The sequence below is a fragment of the Pterocles gutturalis genome, unplaced genomic scaffold (assembly GCF_000699245.1).
Source record: "Pterocles gutturalis isolate BGI_N339 unplaced genomic scaffold, ASM69924v1 scaffold24949, whole genome shotgun sequence".
NCBI classification, from domain to species: domain Eukaryota; kingdom Metazoa; phylum Chordata; class Aves; order Pterocliformes; family Pteroclidae; genus Pterocles; species Pterocles gutturalis.
The window spans coordinates 1-27,415 of record NW_010129068.1 but is presented as its reverse complement, the minus strand read 5'-3'; the positions used below and the strand labels follow the sequence as shown (position 1 = coordinate 27,415).

The 27,415-nt window shown below is 44.4% G+C and overlaps 1 protein-coding gene across 1 annotated transcript in view; it reads right to left on the bottom strand.

The window, feature by feature from the left end:
- Positions 1-24,688, bottom strand: part of OBSCN (obscurin, cytoskeletal calmodulin and titin-interacting RhoGEF) — a gene marked incomplete at both ends in the record, with an annotated part of 105,657 nt that extends 80,969 nt beyond the window's left edge. The window contains 15 exons of the mRNA XM_010079841.1: positions 230-505; positions 1,240-1,515; positions 2,249-2,524; positions 2,996-3,271; positions 4,375-4,650; positions 5,350-5,635; positions 6,383-6,648; positions 10,989-11,264; positions 11,930-12,205; positions 12,927-13,202; positions 13,925-14,200; positions 17,261-17,533; positions 21,834-22,109; positions 23,250-23,516; positions 24,386-24,688. Of these exons, the coding sequence (XP_010078143.1) occupies positions 230-505; positions 1,240-1,515; positions 2,249-2,524; positions 2,996-3,271; positions 4,375-4,650; positions 5,350-5,635; positions 6,383-6,648; positions 10,989-11,264; positions 11,930-12,205; positions 12,927-13,202; positions 13,925-14,200; positions 17,261-17,533; positions 21,834-22,109; positions 23,250-23,516; positions 24,386-24,688 (4,155 nt within the window). The remainder of the gene's footprint in view (positions 1-229; positions 506-1,239; positions 1,516-2,248; positions 2,525-2,995; positions 3,272-4,374; positions 4,651-5,349; positions 5,636-6,382; positions 6,649-10,988; positions 11,265-11,929; positions 12,206-12,926; positions 13,203-13,924; positions 14,201-17,260; positions 17,534-21,833; positions 22,110-23,249; positions 23,517-24,385) is intronic.
- Between the last annotated feature and the right edge of the window lie 2,727 nt (positions 24,689-27,415).

The following is a 27,415-nucleotide window of genomic DNA, read 5'->3' as shown; positions in this document are numbered from 1 at the left end:
CCAAGAGAAACACCCATCACAGCTTCCTCCTTCCCCTGAGTGGCCAAAGGACAAAAATGGGGTATTTGGAGGCAGGAGAACGTTGCTGACCCAGGGTGGGGCAGCCACAGCAATTCCAGCCTTGAGGTTGGAATAGTTTTAGAAAGAGTTTGGACTTGATCTCCATCCTGCCATGGGGGAAATGGAGCTGTTGGGTTGGGACACGACCTGTGCACTGCTCTCTTCTCACCTTTCACTTGTACTTTGAATTCCTGCTTGTCGCCCTTTGTCTGGCAAGTGTAGACGGCAGTGTCTGAGCTCTCAGCCAGGTTCACCATCAGGGTCCTGGATGCCCCCTCACTCTTGATCTCATGTTTCTTGCTTGCCTTAATTTCTGTTCCATCCTTGAACCACTTTACTGGAGCAGTTTCAGGCATTACTGAAGTAGTCAGTGTGATGCTTTCATGTTCTTGAACAATGAGGGGCTCTTTCTGGACAACTTTCTTTTCAAATTTAGCCTCTGGTTCTAGGAAAGATGTTAAAATAGGAAAACTATTAACTTAAATCTCAAACACAGCAATTTTCTATTACCCTCTCTTCATGACTCACAGCACCAGATCATCCAGAATCTGCAATAAACCACAGAAAGTGGCTGAGTATTTGTGACTGGTGTCATCTCTTGCTGAGCAGGAAGAAAGAAAATGATCTGTCAGGCAACCCAGAGCTGCTCCTTAGAATAGAAGCAAAGGAAAGGGAAGGAAATGCAAATATATATTTTATCTCCTGCCCACAAAAAAGCTTGTTTCTTAGGAGTAAGATGACCTGTATAATTATTTCTTCTCCCATTTTTAAGACTTTAGATCTAATTATGAAGAAATATTAATCCACTAAACCTGAGTTTATGGTCTATCTTCTTTTCTGCTTGCTCTACTCCCTTTCTCTTGGATTCTTCTCTCTCTTGTACAATGCTTTGCCACAAAACTGGGCAGTTTTGGGGCACACACAGCAGCAGACCAGCTTCTCTTAGTCACCTTTCTCCATAGCTCTATTTTGCCTCTTCAAAAATTCCCACTTCTACTTTCAGCTCCCCACCACTTCAAAAGGTTGGGTGATGGGGTGCGTGAAGGATACACTCAACAAAAAACTATATAGCATTTTCACAGCCCCCCCCAAAAAAGAGTCTTCGGCCAAATTTCCCACCTCCACACTGCTAGATTTAAAAGGTCAAGTTAATGTGTGACGTCCTGGGTGAGTCCTCACCAGTTGCTTCCAACTTGAAGGTCATCTTCTGGCCTGCAGCCTCACAGATGTATTCTCCAGCGTCTTTCTTCTCCAGCTGCTCTACAACCAGGCGCCGGGTTTTGCCCACAGTTTCTATTTTGAATTTTCTGGAGGAAGCGAGCAGTCTTCCATCCTTGTACCATTTCACTTCGGTTGCATCCTGTGCTACCTCGCAGCTGAAGGTGGCACTTTCTGTCAGGGCAGCTTTCACCTCCTTCTGGACTTTTTCCTGGTTTATAAACGCAGGTTTTGGCTCTGCATATGGAAAAGGAAGAAAACACTGACTGAGGGATTAAAATGAGAGCAGTCTTACAGATTTCTGTGCAGGCACTTGGAAAACATCCAGGTTGCCACTTGCCAAAACCAATTGCCTTCACTGGGCAATATCTACCCTTCTGTGTGACCAAATCGCAATGTGGAAACCACGGAAACACGAGCCTAGGGATGGAGAGGACCAAGAGGGTCCTTGACATCAGTCCCATGGTTGCAAGTCGCCCTGCAAAAAACACATAATTCTAACATTCCTCAAAGAACATCTTGTCCTGAATATCACCAGGCTATTGTTTGCGGCATCAACGCCCCCTTTAGCATCATGTGCTTAAAGCTGTTTGGGTACCTCATGAATCCTGTTCCAAAAAAACAAATGCTGGGAATCCTTCATGACAAAGGGACACTTAGCACCTGGCAGAAGTAGGAAGGCATCTCAGAAGGCTGAGACATGAATGGGACAGATCTGAATAATATATTAATTATTATGTCTAATATCTTTAGATCTGCATTTATTATCTAGACAAAGATAAACCTTTGTGCCATCATAGAGCCAAATATTCCCATCTCTACAAGTCCAGGCAATCAGGTACAGAAAACCATCTGAACCTTACAGGGTGCAACAAAGCCCAGAGTATTGCAACTGAGTGATTGTGTAACAGTTATTACAGGAATTACTTTATTATCCTCTACTGTAATTCAGACAAGATATGTCTCTCACCCGTGACATCAAGCTTGAAGGTCAGTTTCTGGCCAGCAGCCTCGCAGGTGTACTCCCCAGCATCTTTCTTCTCCACCTGACCCACCACCAGCCGACGCGATTTGCCCTCCGACTCCACCTTGAACTTCTTGCTGGAGGTGAGCAGCTTCCCCTCCTTGTACCATTTCACATCCGTCTTCTCCTGGGCCACCTCGCAGCTCAGCGTGGCGCTTTCTGATAGTGCAGCTTTCACCTCCTTCTGGACCTTGTCCTTGTTTGTAAACACAACTTCTGGCTCTGAAAAGAGAGAGAAATTCAGAGTGTATTCAAGACACGGTGTTGCTTATCACGGCTTACAGGTAACACTGGAAACCAAGCTTCTGACTTGGCACTGCACATCTAAAGCCATTGGTAGAACATAGAAACTGTTTTGTAGTGAGTTTTTGTGCTTTGTTTTGGGTTTTGAGGGCACACGTTGGACAGGCACCCTACCACTCTTCACCATGACTCTCCTCTGAAATTCACTGAGAATCACCCGCATTGCAGAGCTGTTCTGGTTGCACCAACATGTGGGGGTGGACATGTGGAATCGGTACTTTCCTTATCACAGCCCTGTTCCTACAGAGATGGGAAGCTCTCAAAGTTTTTCAAGGATGGAACTCCCTGTCTTAAACATTTTATACTGTTTTACATATAAGACATATAATAAAATTCATTTTTCTAAATATTCCAAAAATAGGAAAGCTGGGCCAAACAATCTTCTCTCACCTGTGACATCAAGCTTGAAGGTCAGTTTCTGGCCAGCAGCCTCGCAGGTGTACTCCCCAGCATCTTTCTTCTCCACCTGACCCACCACCAGCCGACGCGATTTGCCCTCCGACTCCACCTTGAACTTCTTGCTGGAGGTGAGCAGCTTCCCCTCCTTGTACCATTTCACATCCGTCTTCTCCTGGGCCACCTCGCAGCTCAGCGTGGCGCTTTCTGATAGTGCAGCTTTCACCTCCTTCTTCACTTTGTCTTTGTTGGTGAAAGCATCTTCTGCTTCTGGAATAAAGGGCACATGGGCAGATTTAGAAAATTAATCTTTCACACACACAGCCATTCCCAAATGCACACATCAGTCTTTGGATTGAAGATGGATTTCCCATTCACATTCCCTGCCAACACTGTCAACTGAATGTTAACATTTGAATTACATCAAGCGCCAGTGAAGGACTCCTTCCTGGTAGTCCAAGACAGCTTAGGTGGCCCAAAAGTTGCTTTCATTTGCACCACTGTCATTCTCCCAAATCTGCAGTAAATCATTTCACATACCCCAATGTCCAGCAGCACACCGGTGGACGCAGTCTGTAAGAAGTCTGTTTGCTGAAAGGGCACAAGCATTAAATTGTCCAAACAACCCAAGAGCTGCAATTTGCCCTGCCAGCAAAAGCACAGCTAGTTTTGGGAAACAAACTTTGTGAGCCTCTTCTGTGTCCACATCTTTATTTTCCAAATGTCCCAAAGATGCATCATCCCAGAAAAAATTAAAATTAGCCAGTCCCCATGATATTTCCTTAGCACTGCATCATGTGAGAATCAAAAAGCAATCTAATATATGAACTCCTCAAGTTGCTTGAAATTCATTAAGATCCAACTGCCAGGTGTCAGGGTTAAACCTTGTTCTTGCTAATGTCATGATGAAGAAACATGGTTTCCTCAGCTACTGCTTCTGAGACCGGTTCTAATATTTCCTTTTAGTTGTCAGAAGCCATAATAAAAAAATATTTCCTCCATAATAGACACATTATTTAAAGAAGGAGCATCACACAAGAGAACGCTGGTGCTCAGAAGGTTTTCTTTGTCCTTTAATTTCCCCTGAAATTATTGAATTCTCATTTTACCATCAGTGCACCTCCACCAGATTCCCAGGGAAACTCCCCAAAGATCTTCAGCTTGCCCTGGGTCCGGTCTACAGAAATCCACTGCATTCTTGGTTTTCAAAGAAGGGGGACAGCTCTAATAGTTTTAACACAATTGCATGAGTAAACCAGCAGAATTTAAATACTGGCTCCATCACTGCCTGCTGAGATGGAATTTGACAAGCCATGTCATTTTCTCTGCAATATTTTCAGCATGTAAAAGAGGGATACAACAAAATCTCTCACCCGTGACGACAATCCTGAAGGTCAGTTTCTGGCCAGCAGCCTCGCAGGTGTACTCCCCAGCATCTTTCTTCTCCACCTGACCCACCACCAGCCGACGCGATTTGCCCTCCGACTCCACCTTGAACTTCTTGCTGGAGGTGAGCAGCTTCCCCTCCTTGTACCATTTCACATCCGTCTTCTCCTGGGCCACCTCGCAGCTCAGCGTGGCGTTTTCTGATAGTGCAGCTTTCACCTCCTTCTTCACTTTGTCTTTGTTGATGAATGCATCTTCTGCTTCTGTCAGGTGGGACAAACAATTTTTTAAAAAATCACACGTATGTTCACACTGTCCAAAATGTTCACAACCAAATGCAAAATCCTGCTTATGTCAACTTCCACAGCTCTCTCATTCTGGAATGGTCCCACCCACAGCAAATATACACTCATACGGGACACAGACCTCTGTACAGCCTGAGGACAACACATCAGCCTGTTTTGAGCAAAATGAACCAGTGCCCCAGGATTTTGGCTTATTCTCATCCCCGTCGTTCCACCAGACACCTGACTTTTTGTTCCTTAATGAAATGCACATATAGGAACCCAAACTCATCAGCCACTAGGACTCCAGTGTTTGTCTTGCCTGCTATTGATACTTCCTGAGCATGATTCCAGAACTATTTTACTACACAACTGGGAGCTGACCCTATCTTTGTCCCTATAAATCACAACAGCATACATAGAATTGTTTAATTTTCCTTAACTGGGCAAACAGAAAACAGCAAGGGCTCCACGGTGGAATTCATCTCACAGATGAAGACAACTGGCTCGAGGCATCTGTGTGACAGGGGATGCACGTAAGCTGGCCGCCTGATCAATGCCACTATGCAACAAAGATCTAGGCTGCACAGACACTGGAGCCTAGAGAGGGATTCATTTTGCTCTGTAGTCAAGGGGACTCATGAACCTTTCTGTAATGAGAGCCAACACATCTCCCACCTGTGACATCAAGCTTGAAGGTCAGTTTCTGGCCAGCAGCCTCGCAGGTGTACTCCCCAGCATCTTTCTTCTCCACCTGACCCACCACCAGCTGACGCGATTTGCCCTCCGACTCCACCTTGAACTTCTTGCTGGAGGTGAGCAGCTTCCCCTCCTTGTACCATTTCACATCCGTCTTCTCCTGGGCCACCTCGCAGCTCAGCGTGGCGTTTTCTGATAGTGCAGCTTTCACCTCCTTCTTCACTTTGTCTTTGTTGATGAATGCATCTTCTGCTTCTGTCAGGTCCTCTTTTGCTTTCTTTGGGGGGGAAAAACAATATAAAAAAAAAAAAAATCACACACATGTTCACACTGTCCAAAATGTTCACAACCAAATGCAAAATCCTGCGTATGTCAACTTCCACAGTTCCATCATTTTGGTATGGTCCCACCTACAGCAAAGATACACTCAGACAGGACATGGCCCTCGCTACAGCCTGAGGACAACACATCAGCCAGTTTTGAGCAAAATGAACCAATACCCTAGGAGTTCAGCTTCTTCTATCCCCGTAGATCCACCAGAAATCTGACTTTTTGTTCCTTAATGAAACACATATAAGAACCCAATCTCATCAGCCACTAAGACTCCAGTGCAAGCCTTGCCCACTCTAGGTACTTCTTGAGCATGATTCCAGACCCATCTTCCTGCACATCTGGGAGCTGACCCTACCTTTATCTCTATAAATCACAACAGCATACATAGACTTGATTAGTTTTTTTTTTTACTGGACAAGCAGTAAACAACAAGGATGGCTGAGTGGGATTCATCTCACCAGTGAAGACAACTGGCTCGAGGCACCTGTGTGACAGTGGATGCACGCAAGCTGGCTGCCTGATTAATGCCACTACTCAATGTAGATCTGGGCTACACAGACCCAGAGTCTAGCTCTACACTGATCTTAGAGCCTAGAGAGGGATTCATTTTGCTCTGTAGTCAAGGGGACTCCTGGACCTTTCTGTGATGAGAACCAACACATCTCCCACCTGTGACGACAATCCTGAAGGTCAGTTTCTGGCCAGCAGCCTCGCAGGTGTACTCCCCAGCATCTTTCTTCTCCACCTGACCCACCACCAGCCGACGCGATTTGCCCTCCGACTCCACCTTGAACTTCTTGCTGGAGGTGAGCAGCTTCCCCTCCTTGTACCATTTCACATCCGTCTTCTCCTGGGCCACCTCGCAGCTCAGCGTGGCGCTTTCTGATAGTGCAGCTTTCACCTCCTTCTTCACTTTGTCTTTGTTGATAAATGCATCCTCTGCTTCTGAAATAGGGTAATATTAGGGAAAAAGTACATAAGGTATAAATGACTTGTGAGAAGAAGATATTACAAGTATTTTGTGTAGGTGCTCTACAGGATCATTTCTTTTAAGTAACATTGTTTTGCAGTTCTTTCTATCACATAGAACAACGCACCCTCTAAACATCTTCCATGTAATTATCATACCTCTCTGACTACTTTTCACAAACAGTTTAAACACCTAATTTTCATATTTCTTATAATGAAAGCAAAACTCAATTTCCTTCTTTGTGTCTTTATGATGTTTCCACACCCCACATTTGGAACTATCCAAATATAGCACAACTATGAGCTGCCACCATCACTATCACATTATTTACAGGACTTTACCAGCATCTCGGGATTTTAGATTAAGACTGAATGTTGTTCAGAGAATATCTTGTATCTCAATCCCAAAGAAATGACAAAGATACAGTTCTTAATATGGAAAACTACTTGGCCTATATTATACATAAAACTGGCCTATAAAAATGGAAGTACACTTTTCTTTCCTCTGAAATGTCTAATTTTTCAGAAGACCGGCCAAAGGGAATCTTCTCTTAACACTCATCACGAGCAATAAGAACGAATTGTTTAAAATCACTTTCTTCCACAGTATCTAAAACTTCCAACTCAATGAGTAGAGTTGGCATCAAAGAATATTGTGTGCAACTAGTAGGTAGGTAGGTATATGCATTGAAAGGATTCAGTTGTCACCTTGCTAAGTAGGACTGACTGATAAATTGCTTCTTTCACAGATTGATTGTTTTCCCTGCCTCTCCTTTTACCAACAGCTGCTGTGGTCGCTGATAGCTTTTATATTACATTTGAAATATGGGAGGACAAATAGACCCTAAATAAATGGGCTGTCACATTTTTTTTCCACCAATTCACCCTAAGAAATAACAGCACAAGAAGTGTAAAATAGTTCTGGTGTGCCTACATGATAGACATCACATCACAACCACCGTCCTTTACTCCTCCTTGAAGACTTTTTCCTCTGCATATGGCCTCTGTCATGTCTGTCCTCGGAGTGGTGGCAGATGCCTGGGAGGATCGGGAGGAGGGTAAGCTCAGGTCGAGCCCCTACACCGCTGACGGTGGCACGACACGCAATCCCGGGAGCCATGTCATGGGCTTGCCATCAATGTTGCACAGTCCACGGAAAGAGAGAAGTCCTGCAGGGAGCAAGCCGAAGCGGGAACCCAGCTTGTGTGCTCTAAATTTGAGTCCCTCTGTTTATGTTGGCTGTAGAGGGGGTGTAAGGAGGGGTCATGGTCATTAAGGTCTCATTAACAAGGTGGCATACACGGGCTATGCTGGGTCATGTAAAACTCCTCAAAGGCACAGGTCAGCCCACTGCAGGTTAAGCAGCATTTTGATATCCAAAAAAGCTCGAGCAACACCATGGTTTGCATTCAACGCTGGTTGCAAAAATATAAACACTTCGACTTCCATCTACAATTTGGACAGTGAATATGCAGGGTGCACTGAGAAAATGAGTTACAAGCCAGCCTGTGTCAATGGGTGCTGTATTCAAAACTTCGGTTTAGCAGAGCAGGAATATTCCAGGGGGTTACTCACTTGTCCTTTGCATTCTTACCCTTTAACATAAGACATTTTTTTTCAGTGATAGGAAATGTGACTAAAATTTTGAGTCAGCTTACAAAGTGATTTATATTAGCCAGTAATTTGCCTTAGAAACTGACTTTAAGGTTAAAGACGTATTCAGTGCAGATGACATTTCCAACCTCAGCTGGAACCAGTCAGTGAAGTTCCACTGAAACCCAGGAAAAACATTTTCAGGACATGGAGCTTTCACCAACTTCAAATAAGGATTTCCCTGCATGCCATGAATCTGGAAATCATGATATTTCAGAATCAGCTCTTTTGACTACATGTCTAGCCTGGTCCCAAGGTGTGCAGCACCTGCTGCTTTTTATATTAAGCCAAAAAGCTATAACTGCACCCCAATACTCAATGCTGAGCATCTCACCTTCAAGCTGTCCTTAAATAGGGAAGATTCTGTGCTACCCATGGAGCCCTGGAGCACGGGAACCCTGCAAATCTTTCTGGGTGCAATGGTAATAGGATAAATTAAGACCCAGAAAGCCAATGAACTTTGGGATAATCTAGTAAGATGAGGATTTCTGCAGCGAAAGAGCCAGCCACTCAGAGTACTCATAATCCCTCCTGACTTTCACACTAGATCGTTTTCCAGCGAGTGCTGGACTTGCATGTCATGTTACAGTTGTACACCCGAGGAATACAGCAACGGTCGCTAGGCAAGCAGCACTCCGCTCTTACGGCAGAGGGGAAAGGTGTTACATTACCCTGTGCAGCCGTGAAGTCATCCGCTTTGAACGAGAACAGAAGACCTTTGACTCCTGAGGCAAACAGCTAAGAATAGCCCTCAGCTGGAGGAATGCAAACGCAAAAGCTCCAGATTTCTGGGTTTTCTGGCTACACCTCTGCAGTTATGCAGGAACCTGGTTCACACCAATCCGTGCCGTGTTCTTTCTCTCAATGTCCATGTTGCATTTTCTCTGAAAGATGCCTGTCAAATCTAGCTTTACTGTACCCCAACCTTCATTGAAGCTGGCAGTTCATAGAATCACAGGATGGTTTGGGTTGGAAGGGACCTTAGAGATCATCCAGTTCCACCCCCTGCCATGGGCAGGGACACCTCCCACTAGCCCAGGTTGCCCAAAGCCTCATCCAGCCTGGCCTTGAACCCCTCTAGGGATGGGGCATCCACAGGTTCCCTGAGCCAAAAGCATGAGCTACACAATCCCTGGAGAAGAGCCAAAGTGCCCCACCTCACACCCCGCGTACCCCACGCAGAGTGGGGACACATAACAGCTGATGGCTTACAATGTTTGCTATGGAGAGCAGCAAAGGTTTATGCTAAAGAAGTTGCACATTGCACGTAGAAGACAGAGGGAGCAGGACACCTCAAGACAGTGGAAGAGCAGCAAAGACCTTTACAGGGGTACATCACGCGAGCTATGCCCTGCAAGGACTTCAGGTCTCCAGCATGGCTGAGAGCAGGAAAGTCAATAGACTCCCAACGCAGTTGCTCTTCTACATAGCTGATAAAATGCCAGAGTTCTGACAGCATGATGGTCCCAGAGTGTTTGATGCCGTAAGAAAGCAGAGGAGAAAATAGATTCCCTGTTCTGATCAGCTCAGAGTGAGAGACAAGAAATGTAATGTTAACAGAGAGGCATGTGGCTGGAGTGTTATCAGTCTGAGCAAAACCAAACCAAACCCTTTCTTATCATCCAGCTCAGAAATGGTCACTCGGAATGTAGCTGACATGTCCATGGCTTCCTGCAGCCTGAGGTAAACCTTACTGGACCTCTTGCAAATATACTGGGACCAAAGAAATGGCCAGTGTAGTCAGAGTGGAAGGACAGACTCAGTATTAAATCCACAGATTCCAAATCGTATTGTTAAGGAGAAAAATACGAATACAAATAAACATTCCTGGACTCATGACTGATCATTATAGATGTAGAACTTGCAATGAACAGTCATCATCTTTGGTTTCAGCAAGTCACAGATATGTGCAGTGCAGCTGATCTGAAATTTTTAGGACAATACACTATCATTAACTCCCAAACCATCTCAACACAGCCACAATAAAGTAGGGATCTTGAAAATGCTACTGTTTAAACATCGCTTGGTAGACAATTATTTGCCCCACTTCTCATAGTTTTACAAATCACAGTTGGATATCCAATGACAGCTGCTAATGAAAAAAGGTAAGGGAAGAGCTGAGTGAAAGGTTGGTAAATACAACCCATAATTCCAGTTGCACATATCAGTGTATATTTCTATACATCATCCACGAAAGTTTCACAGTGCACAGTTATGATGCTGTGTTCACATATATGTTTGCACAGTCAGACTGTGGAATAACTGAAGTAATCCTCTGGTTTGGGAGAGAGAACATGTAGAGGAGTGATGAAATAAAGAGGGAAGAAAAGAGAGACTTTTGTGAATCACTAAGCAATAACAAGAGGAGGAATCAAAATAATGATGATCGAATTGGAAGAGGCCCTTTACCACAGTTTCTGCTAATGAAAACTCTTGATTCACACTCTGACCCCCAAAACGACTAAACTGAGGAGCTGATGTCAAGATACCTCCATGTAACCAGTAGATCTGCCCAGTCCTACACAACCTCACTGAAAGGATAGCTTAGACCAACACCAGACAGTACTTTAACAGAATTTCTAATATTTTCACTGAGAAAACAGGATAAGACATCCAAGTATAAAGAAAAAGCAATGAAATATAAATCAAGATATGTCTCCAACCTGTGACATCAATCCTGAAGGTCAGTTTCTGGCCAGCAGCCTCGCAGGTGTACTCCCCAGCATCTTTCTTCTCCACCTGACCCACCACCAGCCGACGCGATTTGCCCTCCGACTCCACCTTGAACTTCTTGCTGGAGGTGAGCAGCTTCCCCTCCTTGTACCATTTCACATCCGTCTTCTCCTGGGCCACCTCGCAGCTCAGCGTGGCGCTTTCTGATAGTGCAGCTTTCACCTCCTTCTTCACTTTGTCTCTGTTGATGAAAGCATCTTCTGCTTCTGCAGCATGGGAAAAGCAATTTAAAAATCACCAGTATGTTCACACTGTCCAAAATGTTCAAACCCAAATGAAAAATCTTGCTAATGAAACTTCCACAGCTCTCTCATTTTGGAATGGTCCCACCCACAGCAAAGATACACTCACACAGGACATGGCCCTCGCTACAGCCTGAGCACAGCACATCAGCCATTTTCGAGAAAAATGAGCCAATGCGCCAGGAGTTTGGCTTTTTCCCATCTCTGACAGAAATCTGCCTTTTTGTTCCTTAACATAATGCACATATAAGAAACCAATAACATGTGCCACTGGGATTCATATGCAAACCTTGCCCACTTCTTGAGCAGACCTATTTTCCTACACATCTGGGAGATGACGCTACCTTGATCCCCATAAATCACAACAGCATATGTAATCTTCTTTAATGTTTCCTTAAAATTAGAAAACAACAAGCACTGCTGAGTGGGATTCATCTCATGGATGAAGACAACTAATTATGGACATCTGTGTGATAGGGATGCACGCAAGCTGGCTGCCTGATCAACGCCAGGACTCAATGGAAGATCTAGGCTACAGAGACACTGGAGCCTAGAGAGGGATTCATTTTGCTCTGTAGACAAGGGGACTCACGGACCTCTCTGTGATGAGAATAAAACACATCTCCCACCTGTGACGACAATCCTGAAGGTCAGTTTCTGGCCAGCAGCCTCGCAGGTGTACTCCCCAGCATCTTTCTTCTCCACCTGACCCACCACCAGCCGACGCGATTTGCCCTCCGACTCCACCTTGAACTTCTTGCTGGAGGTGAGCAGCTTCCCCTCCTTGTACCATTTCACATCCGTCTTCTCCTGGGCCACCTCGCAGCTCAGCGTGGCGCTTTCTGATAGTGCAGCTTTCACCTCCTTCTTCACTTTGTCTCTGTTGATGAAAGCATCTTCTGCTTCTGTGGGGTACGAGAAGCAATTTAAAAATTACAGGTATGTTCATGCTGTCCAAGAATGTTCATAACCAAATGTCCAATCCTGTTTACAAGACCTTCCCACACCTCTCTCAGTTTGGAATGGTCCCAGTCACAGCAAAGATACACCCAGACAGGACATGGCCCTCTCTACAGGCTGAGGAAAACACATCAAACATTTTTGAGCAAAATGAACCAATGCCCCAGGAGGTATGGTTCTTCTTATCCCTGTGGATCCACCAGAAATCTGACTTTTTGTTCCTTAATGAAAAGCACATATAAGAACCCAATCTCATCAGCCACTAGAACTCCAGTGCAAGCCTTGCCCACTCTAGGTACTTCTTGAGCATGATTCCAGACCCATCTTCCTGCACATCTGGGAGCTGACCCTACCTTTATCTCTATAAATCACAACAGCATACATAGACTTGTTCAGTTTTATTTTTACTGGGCAATCAGAAAACAACGAGAATGGCTGAGTGGGATTCATCTCACCAGTGAAGACAACTGGCTCGAGGCATCTGTGTAACAGGGGATGCACGCAAGCTGGCCGCCTGATTAATGCCACTACTCAATGTAGATCTGGGCTACACAGACCCAGAGTCTAGCTCTACACTGATCTTAGAGCCTAGAGAGGGATTCATTCTGCTCTGTAGTCAAGGGGACTCCTGGACCTTTCTGTGATGAGAACCAACACATCTCCCACCTGTGACGACAATCCTGAAGGTCAGTTTCTGGCCAGCAGCCTCGCAGGTGTACTCCCCAGCATCTTTCTTCTCCACCTGACCCACCACCAGCCGACGCGATTTGCCCTCCGACTCCACCTTGAACTTCTTGCTGGAGGTGAGCAGCTTCCCCTCCTTGTACCATTTCACATCCGTCTTCTCCTGGGCCACCTCGCAGCTCAGCGTGGCGTTTTCTGATAGTGCAGCTTTCACCTCCTTCTGGACCTTGTCCTTGTTTGTAAACACAGCTTCTGTCTCTGCAAGAAAGCCACAATACTCACACATAGCTTTTTGCCGTTGTCTTCTCCAGTGCTTAGCCAAGTTCCCCCTCTTTCACTGTACTTGCCCCCAACAGGTAGTATCACAATGGCCCATTAAGACAAGAAAGCACCTTCAGCTCTGTTTTGCTGATTGCAAGTGAATAGGTGTGTGGGAAATCTGGGATAAATTTTAAACAACCCACAATTTGAGCACACATTTGAAGCTGGGATGTTGGACCTCCAACATGCACTGCTGGAACCCTCCTCTCTCTTCTCTCTTTTTCTCTTCCTATGCCTCTCCAAGCTTCCAGTGGATCAGAGGGGAACAGCCTTCGCATCCTCACATCCAGGAACCATTGTTATTTTTCTGCTTATTTGGGTCGCTCCAATTCAGCCATTCTCCATCTAATCTGAACTCTTCAAACACCTCCCCCTTCCCTTTTACCTACCCCTGCACCTCTGCTATGGCCTCACACTTTGACTCTGCAGGAGTTTTTCTGCAGACACACCGGCTAATTTCAAGAGGTGCATAAGTGATCCTCCTTGCCCATTATTTTTTTGATGTTACAACTAGTCATGGATGCAAAAGTGCGTGTATAAAATGTTGATGTGACAGTTGGCTGCAAAGAAATTCCTGCGGCCAAAATATTTTGCCCTAGAGAGGTTGTGAGATGATCCTCCAAATGTCTTTAATTTTGGCATTTCTATCATTTTCTCACCTCTGACTTTGACTTGGAATGTGGTTCTGTCATCCTTCGTTTCACAGGTGTAGCTCCCTTGGTCTTGCTGTGTCACCTTTTTGATGATGAGCTTGCGGTGTGTCCCCTGGGAGATGACGCTTGTCCTCTGGTCCTGCTTTACCTCGGTTTGATCCTTCTTCCAGACCACAGCTCCGCTCGCGGCTGACACCTCGCACTCCAGCTCAAGGGTTTCAGAAGGACCGACTGATATTTCAGGAGTTGTTTTGGGCTTATTGACAAAATTAACAGCTTCATCTGGGAATAAAAAGGGAAAGCAGTCCATGCTTTGATTCAGGCTTATCATAGACATGGGTCTACGCCTACCATAACCATAACCAAAATCCACCTAACGGATGTGCATGAATTTTCTGTCCCCCTTTCAGGGGTCAGGCATGAAAGCTCTTGCAGAGCACAGACCAGGTGGTTTCTGTTACCAGAGCTGTACATGCACAGAGCCATGAGCAGAACCTGGCCCAACATCCTGAGACCATAAAGCCTGATGTGTACATCAATCCACTGCTCCTGTCTCATTGCTGACGCCCAACTTTCTCACAGATGGTGTAAACTCCTTCTCTGATCTTCAGATAATTGCTCTCAGTTACAGTGCGGTCACATTCATCTCTCCTACATCCTTCTGGATCTTTTAAATCAAGCGTAGATGCCCTCAAGCTGCTCACACTAATCATCACTCCTTGTTTCTGATTTCAAGAGAGCTCTAGGGAATATGTATTGATGCCTGGGTCCACAAACAGCTTTGAAAAGATCCAAGAAGTCTCACAGAATCTTGTTAGAAGTGATGAGGAGCCTTTTTACATGTTTCTGAACCCATTCCTGCAGCCCCACGTTCACATGATCAGTCCCACTGGACTAATTCTTCCCCAGATCAGATCAGGATACATATGGGATAATCTCATTGATAAGATACTCTCCAGCTTCAAGGGGACTAAGTTAATATGAGCCACTAGTGTCACATCTTATTGCTGAAACCAATTTTCACAGCAGAGAACTCACAAGCGCTCACAACTCATAGCTCAAGTAGTAGAAGTTCCTGCTTCAAGACCTCAGCTTCTGCTGACTGCACAGGCTGGTGGCCACACATATGAGCTCTGCATGGCCACACACATGGAGCGTGTGTCATGTTTGCAGCAACAATACAACATTTTTATCAATTTGGGTTTTTTACAAGTGTATTTCTAAAGGGAAAAGCAAAGGCAACTCCATGGAGACAGGCACCTTGCATGCAAAATGGGAGCACACCCATTCCAACACACCCTGGCCCTGAGCTAACGAGCAATATTTGATGAGCGTGTCAGGTATTTCATACCCTTCATTCCATCAAGGAATTCCATCAAGCTGATGGCTATCAGTTATAACCAACCTTAGCTTAGGATTGCATTTCTTTCAGCAGCAACTGTTGCTTTCAGTCACTGAGTATCCCAAGGACAATTGCTATGCTACACCCATGCCAGGCACATCTGCGGCATCAGAGAACAAATATTTCATTAAAAATCATAATCATTAGGACAGATCTATTAAAAAAAAATAATGAGATGACCAACAAAGGATAATCCCTCTAGAATCCTGCTGCTCAAGATTAATGGGGTAAAACAGATTACTTCCCTGCCCTAAGACCATCCTTCTTAGCACTCTGGAAACTTTTTATGGTGACATGTGAAACGAGGTGGAAGTTGTTGCCCTAGCCAAGGTTTTGTTAACAGGCTGTAACTCAATCCTTGTTGATCAAAAAGTTCATGGAGACATAGTTATTTAGCAGATACCAGTTGTCTTTGCCTGAGCCATGTGATGTTTTGTCGTAGGAGTTACGGGTGAGATTCACCTAAGCCACACATGGCCATCAAAAAGTTGGGTATCCAGTCTCAGGTAGTCCTGCAGGCTCCCTCAGTACCTGATGTTCACACAAAGACAGATCCAGAAAACTTTTTAAATCCATCCTAGATAGCTCTCATCAGACAGTATAAATCAGATGGTACAAATTGCCTTTTGGGTGTACCTGTCACTCTGCATCAATCAGTTTGGATAAAGCCTGCTTGGCTCTTTCAGAACAATTTTTCAATGGGTAAAGTCAGGGACTACGAATTACAGTCAAAGTGAAATTGCATAATGTTAGATTCTCCACTAAAGAGAGCTGTAGGCAGGATGCAGCATGAATACCTGAGCTTACACCAGTTGTAAACTGGAATCAATCCCTCTAGCTCAGTAAAACCTGTAGCAATCCCTCAAGAGCAGTGCTGTGCTGAGTTTTTAGTTAGCTGATGGACAGCATCATAGTAATGTTGTTGTATTGTTACAGGTGATGAGCACTCAGTTGTCACTTCTCTTAAATTGCATTGCACTGCACCATGTAGACACGCCATGAGAAGATTTCAGCAGAGTTTCAATTTTTAACTTCGGACCGGGTTAAAACCTAGGCTCCAGATGTAAGACAGAAAATCACTCTTAGAAGAGCAGTTCCCACCAGGCTATGCCAATTGAATCAGTTGAATTTCACAGGTATTGAATTTCACAGATAAGTTCTTGTGTCATTTTACACTCTGGCTCCATCCTGGACTGGAACGCATCAGTGATGTCTCTTCTGGGGTTGACCTGACAGCCACGTGCTTAAACGCGTGCTTTGTGCTGATGGGCATGTGCTGTGAACTAATGGCTTCACTTATAATACTGCAGGGAGATGTCTTGGAGATCACCGTGCCCTTTGGGAACAGCAGGAGATGCTTAGCTCTCAAAATCAGGAGTTAAACTTGTTAAAGAAGGACACAGGGCTTTCACAGTAAGACTTTAGGACTCCTTCGGTCAGGAGGTTCAAAGACAAGGTAAATGCTGAGGTCATCCCTGAGCTAAAAGAATACAAGCCAGATGTGGCTCCCACCCTGTTCAGACAGTGTGGTGTTTGCATCATGACTCCAACCCTCGTTAAACCTTGTGCTGACTTTAATATGTAGCAGCATCATTATAGAATTTCATAGAACCATGGAGTCACGGAATGGTTTGGGTTGGAAGGGACCTTAAAGCCCATCCAGTGCCACCCCCTGCCATGGGCAGGGACACCTCCCACTAGCCCAGGTTGCCCAAAGCCTCATCCAGCCTGGCCTTGAACCCCTCCAGGGATGGGGCATCCACAACAAAATGACTTGTGCACCTTGTGGATTTGCACAGGGACCACAATAGGGGTCAGAGTCTCTGAAATAGTGCTGTGCAATCTCAGCCCCAAAAAACGACAATCTACAAGGTAAGACAAGTATAATGAACAAAGTTTCTAACATGAACTCTGCTCCCAGACTTGCATCACGAACTTACCTGAGACTTTTAAATCAAACAGAAGAGTGTCATCTCCAATTTTGCATGTGTATATTCCTTCATCTTCTTTTGTCACAGCTGAAGCCACAAGTTTATGCAGTTTTCCTTTATCTTCCATGGTGAATTTCTTGCTGGCTGTGATTTCTTTGCCATCTTTGTACCACTTAACCATGACGTTGGCCTCAGAGGTCTCAGAAACTAATTCAGCCTGTTTTCCAGAGACGGCCCTGATAACTCCTCCAGTTTTCTCTTTGTTTATGAAGTTTGCAAGTGCTGAAACAAAATATAGACACACAGCACTAGTAAAGAATCATGCGGACATCTGTAAATGCTCACAACACATCTGCATCTGTTATTAATTTATCAGAAGACCAAATATGCATGTTTAGTTACGGACCTAATTAGCAGATTCTAATCTAATCTAGATTCTAATGCAGAAGCAGCCAAAATCCAGCCTTTGTAAACCATATACCTGATTATCATATATCCAAAAAACAGAGCACATAAAACACAGGAGGCTGGGCCAATGGGAGAGGAAGTCTCAAGAAAATATCTGGGAGAGGTGAGGAATTATATGACACAAGCAAATGGGAGGGAAAGCAATGAAGATCATTCAATCAGTTCAATTGTAACCACTCAGCAAATAAATGGACTCTAAAAGAGGTTAAAATGTAATCTAGATAAATTAGATTGTATTAAATTAAAAAAAAAAAAAACAACTATGTGGATATCACCTAGGACTGAAATGAGATGTCTTCCTGGAAATTAACTGGAGCATAGAGAGTAAATGATAAATCTGGCACAATATTAACACATAGTGGAATAATTGAGTCACCAATTGCCTCAAAGCAAAGATTCTAACACCCACTAATATCCTAGCTAAAAATATGAGCCTAAAACCACAGTCTTATTTTACTCTAGACAATGGAATTAATTTTCAAACATCTTAACGTATTATTTTAAAACAACACACACAATCAAGTCACTTTGTTGGGACTGTGCAGTCAAAGCTGCTAAAATCAAAGCCTTGGTTACGCATTTTTTCCCTAATTTCAAGAACACGCTTGCACAATACAAATTAACAACTCTCAGCAGAACGCCTGGTAAAAGCAACCATTAGCTTTCACTGCTGATACTGCAACAAGCAATTACAGCCTGTGGTCTGGACCATCTAAGCGTGACTCTCACAGACTTTCGCTTCAAAGGTGTTATTAGTGCTACATCCTGGTGCAACCCAAACGGGTTCTCCTATTGCTCAAAGGCCCCACCCACAAGGACGGATTTTGCATTTCTTTTCTATGCTTTTAAGAACATTAGATTTCTCCAAGTCTGTGGTAGTGCTTTTAACTACAGACAAATATTTGGTAGGGAATCGATATTTACTGGCTTGTACAGTGGCAGAGTCTGGAGACCTAAAAATGAAAAGTAAACTGACTTACCAAGCAATACACAGGTAAGAAAGAAAAAGAAACCCCCAGACCTGAATCTCCCCCAATCTAAGACTAGGAATAATAGACTGAGCAAATGAACAGGGAAAGGGAAGGAAAGGACATGATGGTGCAGCCAAGGGCCTCTCCAGTTTTGGTCCTCAAGGGGCTCTGTTCAATCACCAGCTTCTGGCAGGGATGGAGCTTGCACTTGACTTTTCCAGATTGCCACCAGCCCTGTTTTCTAGGGTTTACTAACTGTCCTGGTTTGAGCTGGGACAGAGTGAACTCTCTTCCCAGCACCAGTGTGAGGCTGTGTTGGGGTTTGTGCTGAGGAGAAGCTGATCACACACTGATGGGCAGAGCTGCTGCCAGGACACTCAAGGACTTTCCAGCTTCTCTGCTGTGCCCGTGTCTGCAGGGGCAGGAGGAGCTGGGAGGGAGCACAGCCCCAGTGACCAGCCCAGGATTCGACCTTGGGTTTAGGACTGAGACCCAAACTGGCCCATGGTCTGTTCCATCCCATGCACGGCATGGCCAGGGGAGAGGTGAGGCTCTGTCCGGGAGTTCTCTCTCTTGCTCCAGGTTGTCTCCCTCTGAGTCACCCCTCTCTCAGGGTCATCTTGGTCTCTCGGACACTTTCTTTTCCAGGAGTGTGGTTTCAGAACTTTCTCACTCTGGGATCATTAGCCAGGAATGGGCTGAGCCTTGGTGAGCATCATCGGGTGGTGACCAGTATCCCTGTGTATCACTCATTTGTATATTTGTATATATTACTATTATTCTCATCATTATTATTATTTCCAATATTATTGTAGTTTAGTTATTGAATTGTTCTTGTCTCAAACCACAAGTCTCTTTCCCCTTCACCCCTTTAATTCTCTCCCCCATCCTTGGAAGGGAGGAGCATGGGAGACTGGTGTTGTGTAAAACTACAACACTAAGTCTGCTTATTAGAAGCAATATCTGTGGGTAAAGAAGTCCCACCACAAGCACTAAAACCAGGGAAAATGTCAATTTTTGCTGTTTTTCCTTGGGGCCTCTGTTTCCACTTGTTTCTCTAGTGACTCATAATGGTGGAGCTTTCCCTTCCGTGGGACAACACCACATCCCTCTCCTCTACCCAGCCACCTATACCCATGAAGCCTGCAGGGACCAAACGCTGCTGAGATCTCTACTTCTCCACCAGCATTACTGGAACTCAGCCCACAGGTGAAAAGGTTTGGGAGGAAGAAGAAGGCGATGGGTTCATTCATACACCTTCCACTTCCTTAGAAAAACAGAGTGAAAAATCCAACCACGGCAACATGAAGGAGACTTCTCAGATGTCCCATTTCAATACGGGAGGTCATGTGTCAGGGGATGCCTGGCACGTGAAGTCTCGTGGCAACGGAGGGACTGCGGTGATAAGCAGCAATTGCATTTTCATTTGGGCAGAAGGCCCAGCAAGTGACACACCTCTGGCCGCGGCTCAGTGGCACAGTGGCCTCTCGGCAGCCACGTGATGCCCACACGCCAGACACAGCTGACCCGCACATCAAATGATTCACCAGCCAGCTGGGGCTGATTTACAGGAGGAACAGATAGAAGGTGGCGGTGCTGGGAGGGAAAATACTGGGACGGTGTTTGTCAGCCTCATCCTACAAGGATGAGATAGATCAAAGCTGATTCTCCAGGAATCAAGCTATAAACAGCAGATGTTTAAGTTACAGCTTGTCGATACAGATTTTAAAATACGAGCACTGATTACTCAATTTGATAGGCACATTATGGTGAAAAGCACATGGAAGTGTCCATCCGCTAATTCAATTAAATCTGTGGGTAGATGTGCCATTGTGAGAATGATGCTAAAGAGGCAGAGAGAGAGAAAGAGAAGAAAACCAAAACTAAGAACATCTGCCAAGTGTAGACAGCAAATTCCTCCCTCCATGAATGTCATCCCATTTTTAATTTATTTTTTTTTTCCAGCTTTCTTCACATGTCTTTTGAGTTTGCTCTTTGAGAATAACCAACTAAGTTGTCAAATGCGAATACAGTACTCTGGGGTTTTGTTGTTTCTACAAAGACCAAAGAGGGCAAAAAGCCAGCAGAATAAGATGATGGAACACCTTGTACTTACTCAGTGTAGAAACAGTGCGATTGTTGCTGGGAAGAAGGTGAGGGGTGAGTTATGGGACAGAACACAGAAATCAAATGGCTTTACAAAGTGAACTCGCCAGCTCAAAGTAAAATAGCTACAGAGGTCCCCCAGACAATGTCTGACAGCAGGCTAGACTGTCTTGGAGTCAGGTTTTATACTCTGAACCTCAGTAGACATCTAGATGATACCCATGAGGAATGATCTGGGAGTACACGGGGGCTTTTCAGCCAAAACCCGGTTCCGTTCAGGGCAGAGCAAACTCTCCCATTAACTAATAAATACTTGCACAGATGGGAAGGATTCTAAGAGGGAGGCTTAATGCTGTTAGTTTTAGGGTAAAGGTTGAAGACCCATGTCTTTTAGGAGGATGTGCCCACCACCAAGGTAGCAAGCAATCAGGAGGGAAGGGACTGCCATGAAAATAAGAACAGCCAAACAATGGGGCAGCTATAAAACAGTACTGATTCAAATCTAACAAACTAGAAATATTAAAAGAAAACAATATTTTGCTCTTTGTTCTATACAGCACTCTGTCTGAGTACCTTGCAAATCGAAATGAGTCAAGCCATCCAGTGTGCCCTGGAAATGTCTGTTCTTATTCACCAGGATACTGACAGAAAACAAAAAATGAATAACAAAAAAAATCCGACAATGCCAAGATGATCTTGGTCCATCGGGACTTTAATCACAGCTGAACTAGCTCCTCGGTGACTTGTCCAATATCACAGAGCAAGTATAGGGCAAACATGGGATCATCATGTCCTGTCCCTGTGGCTGAATTTCTCCATCACAAGAGCACCTTCTCACTACCCACCATTCAATCTCCTGAAATAACACCAAGTTCCCCTGGAACATCAAGACGCCAGTTTGAAAGCACAGCTTTTACCACTGAGACAGTGTTAGATGTTGTATGTACTCCCAAGTTCTCCTACTCTAGGACCACAGACACACTCAAGCCTACGTGTTGACAGGGAGCTACCACAAAGCAGCCCAGATGGTCACATACCTTTCACTGAAAGCTGATAGACCATTTTATCCCCTTCACAGACACACTCATAAATTCCAGCATCCTCTGCTGCAGTGCTGCGAATTTTCAGAATATGCCTCTTCCCCAAGGTTTGAAGTTCATATTTTTCACTGGCCTGGAGCTCTTTCCCATCCTTCATCCATTTCACAGTAGCCTCTGTGTCCGAAAGCTCAGCCTGAAGTTTGGCTTCCTCCCGCAGCCGAGCAGAGACCTTTGTTATATCTCTGCTCTTGTTGGTAAATCTCACTGCAGCACCTGCCAGGAGCAAAGGCTTTGTTATTTCCAGTTATACCGAGCCAATATGTCCCTGGAAGGTGTCTGCTGTAGACTGAGATCTCTGAAAAAGTATTAGGTCCTGTTCCTGCCCTCACATTCATGTCTACACTGAGCATTTTTTCCAGTTCAGGAGACTTGATCTGGTTTTGTTGCCAGAGTCACTAAAAAAAAAAAAAAAAATGCACATCTTGCTACTGATAAATAATACTCTAAACATGCTTCCGTAGACATTTTCTCCCAAAGTCAAGCACATCCTTCCAGAATGAATGTCTATTCATTCTCTTTTGCCATGCAATGTGTGTAGATACAGATGTTATGGTAATTTCAGAGAGGAAAGCTGGAGTGCTCAACTCTCAATGCTAAACCAAGTTACACGGCACTAACTTGCACATCACTCACATCTGTGGTAAACTAAAAACACTTCAAGAAAAAAAAATGTTAGCAATTAATGCTCCTTTACTTTTGGAAGACTCTACTACAGTCAGACAGAGCAGCCAAACCTGGAGCTGGAATTACTGGCCTAAGGTGACTCAGTGGCAGATCTGGTGACAGAATCCCTGGACTGATGGCTGTGAACTACAGAAATTCATGAACTGATGTTAAGCAGTCTAGTTCTGATACCAACTAGCTGGCTAGATTGACGCTGAACCCTGTGCTATCATGGTGAGGTTGTTACCAGGACCCACATTGCTTCATATGATGCAATTTCAGGTACTTCCTACAAACCAGGCACCAGTGAAAACCTCCAGCCCCAATTCTAATCATCAGGTCACAGCAACTGCCCCTTAGAATCACAGAATCATAGAATCGTTATGGTTGGAAAAGACCTCAAGGATCATCAAGTCCAACCGTCAACCCAACATCACCTAACCCACTAGCCCATGTCCCCAAGCACCACATCTACACGTTTCTTGAACCCCTCCAGGGATGGTGACTCCACCACTGCCCTGGGCAGCCTGTTCCAATGCCTGATCACTCTTTCAGTGAAGAAATTTTTTCTACTATCCAGCCTAAACCTCCCCTGGCACAACTTGAGGCTGTTTCCTCTTTATTGGAAGAAGAAAGGACAAGATGTCTTCCTTCTTGACTGGAAGAAAGGACAGTGATGAAAATAAATACCTTTCACTCTCATCTTGGTGCTGGTGTCAACATTATTGGCAACAAATTTCACTTCTGCTCCATCGTCATTCTTGGTGACGTTCTTTATGATTAGGGTGTGAGTAGTTTGGGTTCTCTTAATGATGATGGTCTCACTTTCCTGTAAGACTTTCCCGTTGAGGTACCAAGTGCCAGAACACGTCGTTGTAAGGTCAAGAGTAAATACAGCATCTCCTCCAGGTACAGCTTCAACAGTTGTCAGGGGGGTTTTCACAGCTGGGACTGGTTCTAGGAAAGAAGAACAACACATATGTCTGAGACCAAAGGACACAAGACTGCCACACTGGAGAACAGTTCTTCCTAAGTTTTTTTACTTAGATATATTTTACTTATTTTTTTCCCTCGGGTGTTTAAAGGTATAACAAGCCTGAAACACCTAGGTCCCCTGGCAAGTGTGCTATTTATTTAATAATCAGATTTATTCTTAGATTTCAGGAAGATTCTAAGGAGGTCATCCAGCCTACTAGTCACTTCTAGATACTCTAGGAAAAATCAGGCATGTTCAGACAGGGAGGGAAAAGGATGACAAAATAACAAGACACAGTATCTGTGCAGATATTGTCTAGTGCGATGAATCAAAGGAAGACACAATCTCATTGCTCACAATGATTCTATGGGCACATTGGCACCTTAGAAATAAAGGAAAATCCCCATATTTCTCCTAGTAACTCGAAGATTCAAGAGAGACTGTCTGGAACCTGGTTTTCACGACAGTACTATCACAACATAAATATTCTCTAGGTGCAGTTTGATATCTCATTTATATATTGAAAACTATATAAGCCCACTTCAATTTTTCCTTCCATACCAGGTCTAGAAGAAGCACTTACAGGCTTAAGAGATCTCTACCTCTCACCCAGCCTGATGTGAGATATCGGAATGGAATATACTCACAGCTCTACCACAGCAACCCAACCACCATCATTCTGGTGACGGTCAGTGGTTGAAGCGAGATAGGAGAACTATCAGTGAAGGGAAAAGAGTTTTGTTGTGCAATTGCTCTACCCTCCTCAAAGTGATGGGAAACATCTCCAGAGCACCCACCCATGTGGCAGATCAGCACAGACAGACCCATTTTCTGACGGTTTTGTGCTCACCAAGGTGCACACTCCCTGGGAACTCCAGGTAGGGGCTCTGTCCGTAGGCGTTGACCGCAGACACTCTGAACTGATAGTCAGCCTCTTCTGACAGGTTGGTCACCGTGAACTCTGCAACAGGGACGTGAGACTCGTGGCACCTCACCCAGGTAAAGCCAGTTAGTTTCTTGCGTTCCAGGATGTAGCCGTCAATGGGAATGGGGCGGTCCATCTTCGGAGGGGACCATGCTAGCGTCACTGAGGTTTCTGTTTTATTTTTCACCACAGGGTCAGATGGGGGTTGGGTTGGAGGTTTTTTGGGAGCTGCACAAAGGAAAAAAAATAACACAGAGCAAGATGTTTAGGTCAGAATGGAAAAGCCACCATGCCACACACAAAAAATCTTACACTGGACTAAAAGCTGCTCTTGCTTAATAAACCTCCATAAAACATTGATGGGAGATGGAAAAGCAAGAAAGTGGAGAGAAGATGCTTTTGGGATGCATTACAGAGAGATGTACAATACTCCTACCTCCACAGCTAAACATATGGGATTTCTACACAATATTACTACACGAAGAGTCTTACAATGAACAATTCATAGGCTGAAATTTTCAGTACTAGATACAGATCCACACAACTTCCTATACAGCTCCTGGGCAAGGGAGAGTAATACTCAGCTTATTGTTTTCCGTCAGATGATGGGTAAAACCACCATCAAAGGTTGTTCTCAATTCTATGTACCAAACTCCTGGTCCACTTCCCTGCTGTGAATCCAGGCTAAAAAAAAAAATACCTCAATAGGATTACTCCAAAGTGACACAATTTTGTCCTGCTTACTAGACATCATTGCACAAGGATAGTTCCACTAATAAGTCTGCTGCTATTTATCTTTGGTCTGAATTTCAACCATACACGTCCCTGCAGTCAGGAACGGGTCTGGGAGAACCAAAGCATGGTGAGGCACCATTGCATCAAGGAAGAGGGTGGCAATATTTTGCCTGTGCAGCAATATAAATCTACTCCACAAAAAGCAGCCTGTGCCAGGAGTCTATGTCCTCTATTTCTTCTTGAGAATCTGTTCCATTCATACACTAAACCACTTCAGCCCTGATCCTCAACAGGTTTCAACACAGAGCAGCTAAACTTTGTACAACTGGGAAAATTCACCTCTCTGCAGCTGCTTTGATCTGGGTATCTCTGTCCTGCTTCTGAATTTTATGCTGTCCCCATTCAGAAGGCATGTTGTAATTTTGTCTCCCAATAGTGACAGCTCTCATTGGGGTTCTCTGTTTTAGTAACTTATGCAGAGCCAGCTTTTGGGGTTGGGGACTTAACTTCAAATGGAAATGACATAAAGACATGTCCCCACCAAGAGACCCTACAGTTGAGGAGATGTGGCTATTCTATGGCACCTGAGTTCACAAATGTATCCGTGTGGGTACTTGCATAATAAAGACTTAGGTTCGCTCTCTCATTCCTCTTGAACCCTTTAGAGAAGGCTCAAGTCCCATCAGGGTTATTCACTACGTGCTGCCACTGATACAGTCAAGAGGCTAGGAATTATCTGATATGCTCTAGTTACATATCTAGTGACGTGGTAAAGGATCCATTTCATTTAATTTTGGCTATCTGAAAGGTGTCCTGTTTAAGTCAGTCAACCAGACTCCAACTGTAATCCCATGGAGAACAGCACACTCAGGAGCAATCCATCCCAGTCTAAAGAACATATGAAACAAATAACACATTGCAGATACTCAAGCAGTCATGACTATAGAGAGAGCCTGTACAATGAGCCTAAACTAAAAAACTAACTCTGGGACAACTCATCTTCTCTCTGCCTCAGTTTACTCATCTTTAAAATGGGCACAGTAACAATGCAAGGTACCAAGCAAATAATATACAAACATTGCTTGCCTGATAAATGCTGTTAGGACAGCCAAGACCAGCCTTGTCCAGCTAACTGAAAAGATGTGAACGTGGTACACAGGATTCTTCAAGCAGCTAATCAGGTATGCATGAAGTGTAAAAATAGGAAATCCCAATGTGATACACTTTTCCTTCGTTACATAAATAGACACGTAAGTGTTTTGGGGTGCAGTTACCAGGCTGTCAGTTACTGCTGGTCAGCGCTAGATGCCAAAGGTCCCATTAGTGTAACATTAAGCTGAATACTGGACCCTGGAATCAGATCTCTTGACCTTACCATCAGAAACGGCCATGTAATATTTCTTCAGAGATACCTGTGGGTGGGAAGGCAGCTTCTTGCCTTTTTCTATTCCATGAATCAACACTTACTTCATAACTTAAACAACAGAGGCTGAAATCAAGTTGAACTTTGTCATTCCCATTGACTAAGTCTTTGATTGAACATCACCTTTCTTTAGAAACTATCACAATGCTAAATGTGACACCTCATTTTTTCCTCATTTTAGCCCAATAGCATCAGAATGCCCCAACCAAGCTTAGATAACACAGCAGTTATAAACTTGTATTTAAAGATTTCTTTTTTTACCACTGACTAGTTGCAGTTTCGAGGTGGTGGTGGGAGAAAAGAAGTATTATTCTTCCCAAATAATGACTAGAGTGGATGATTTTTTCACATGTCAAGCAGAAGTGCAGCAGAGCCAGAGGCACATGCAGTTCTCTGTCTTAAATGAAGCAGCTTTTGCCTGGGAAATGCAGCACCATCAAAATAAAGCTCAATAAAATCAGGCAACTTCACCAAAATTTCATTTCAGCTCCCATCTCAGCTACATTGCACCTGCTGCTACTGCTCTGTCAGCTAGAACCCTTGCTCAGATCAGATGTACCAGCTGAAGGAATTCCCCACCCTGCATATTATATCAGTGTCCCCAAGGAAAGCTAAACAGGACAAAGACCCCTTCTTTCAGCATAGCTGCCATCAATTCATGGATTCCTCCCAGCTTTGTCACGCCAAAGAGAGGATGAGAAAGGACGTGGCTTTGCTAGTCTCCACAAAAGGAAGGAAACTATATTTTCAGGAGGAAGCATTTCCCCTTTTCCTTGCAATTTGTATGTATATATATA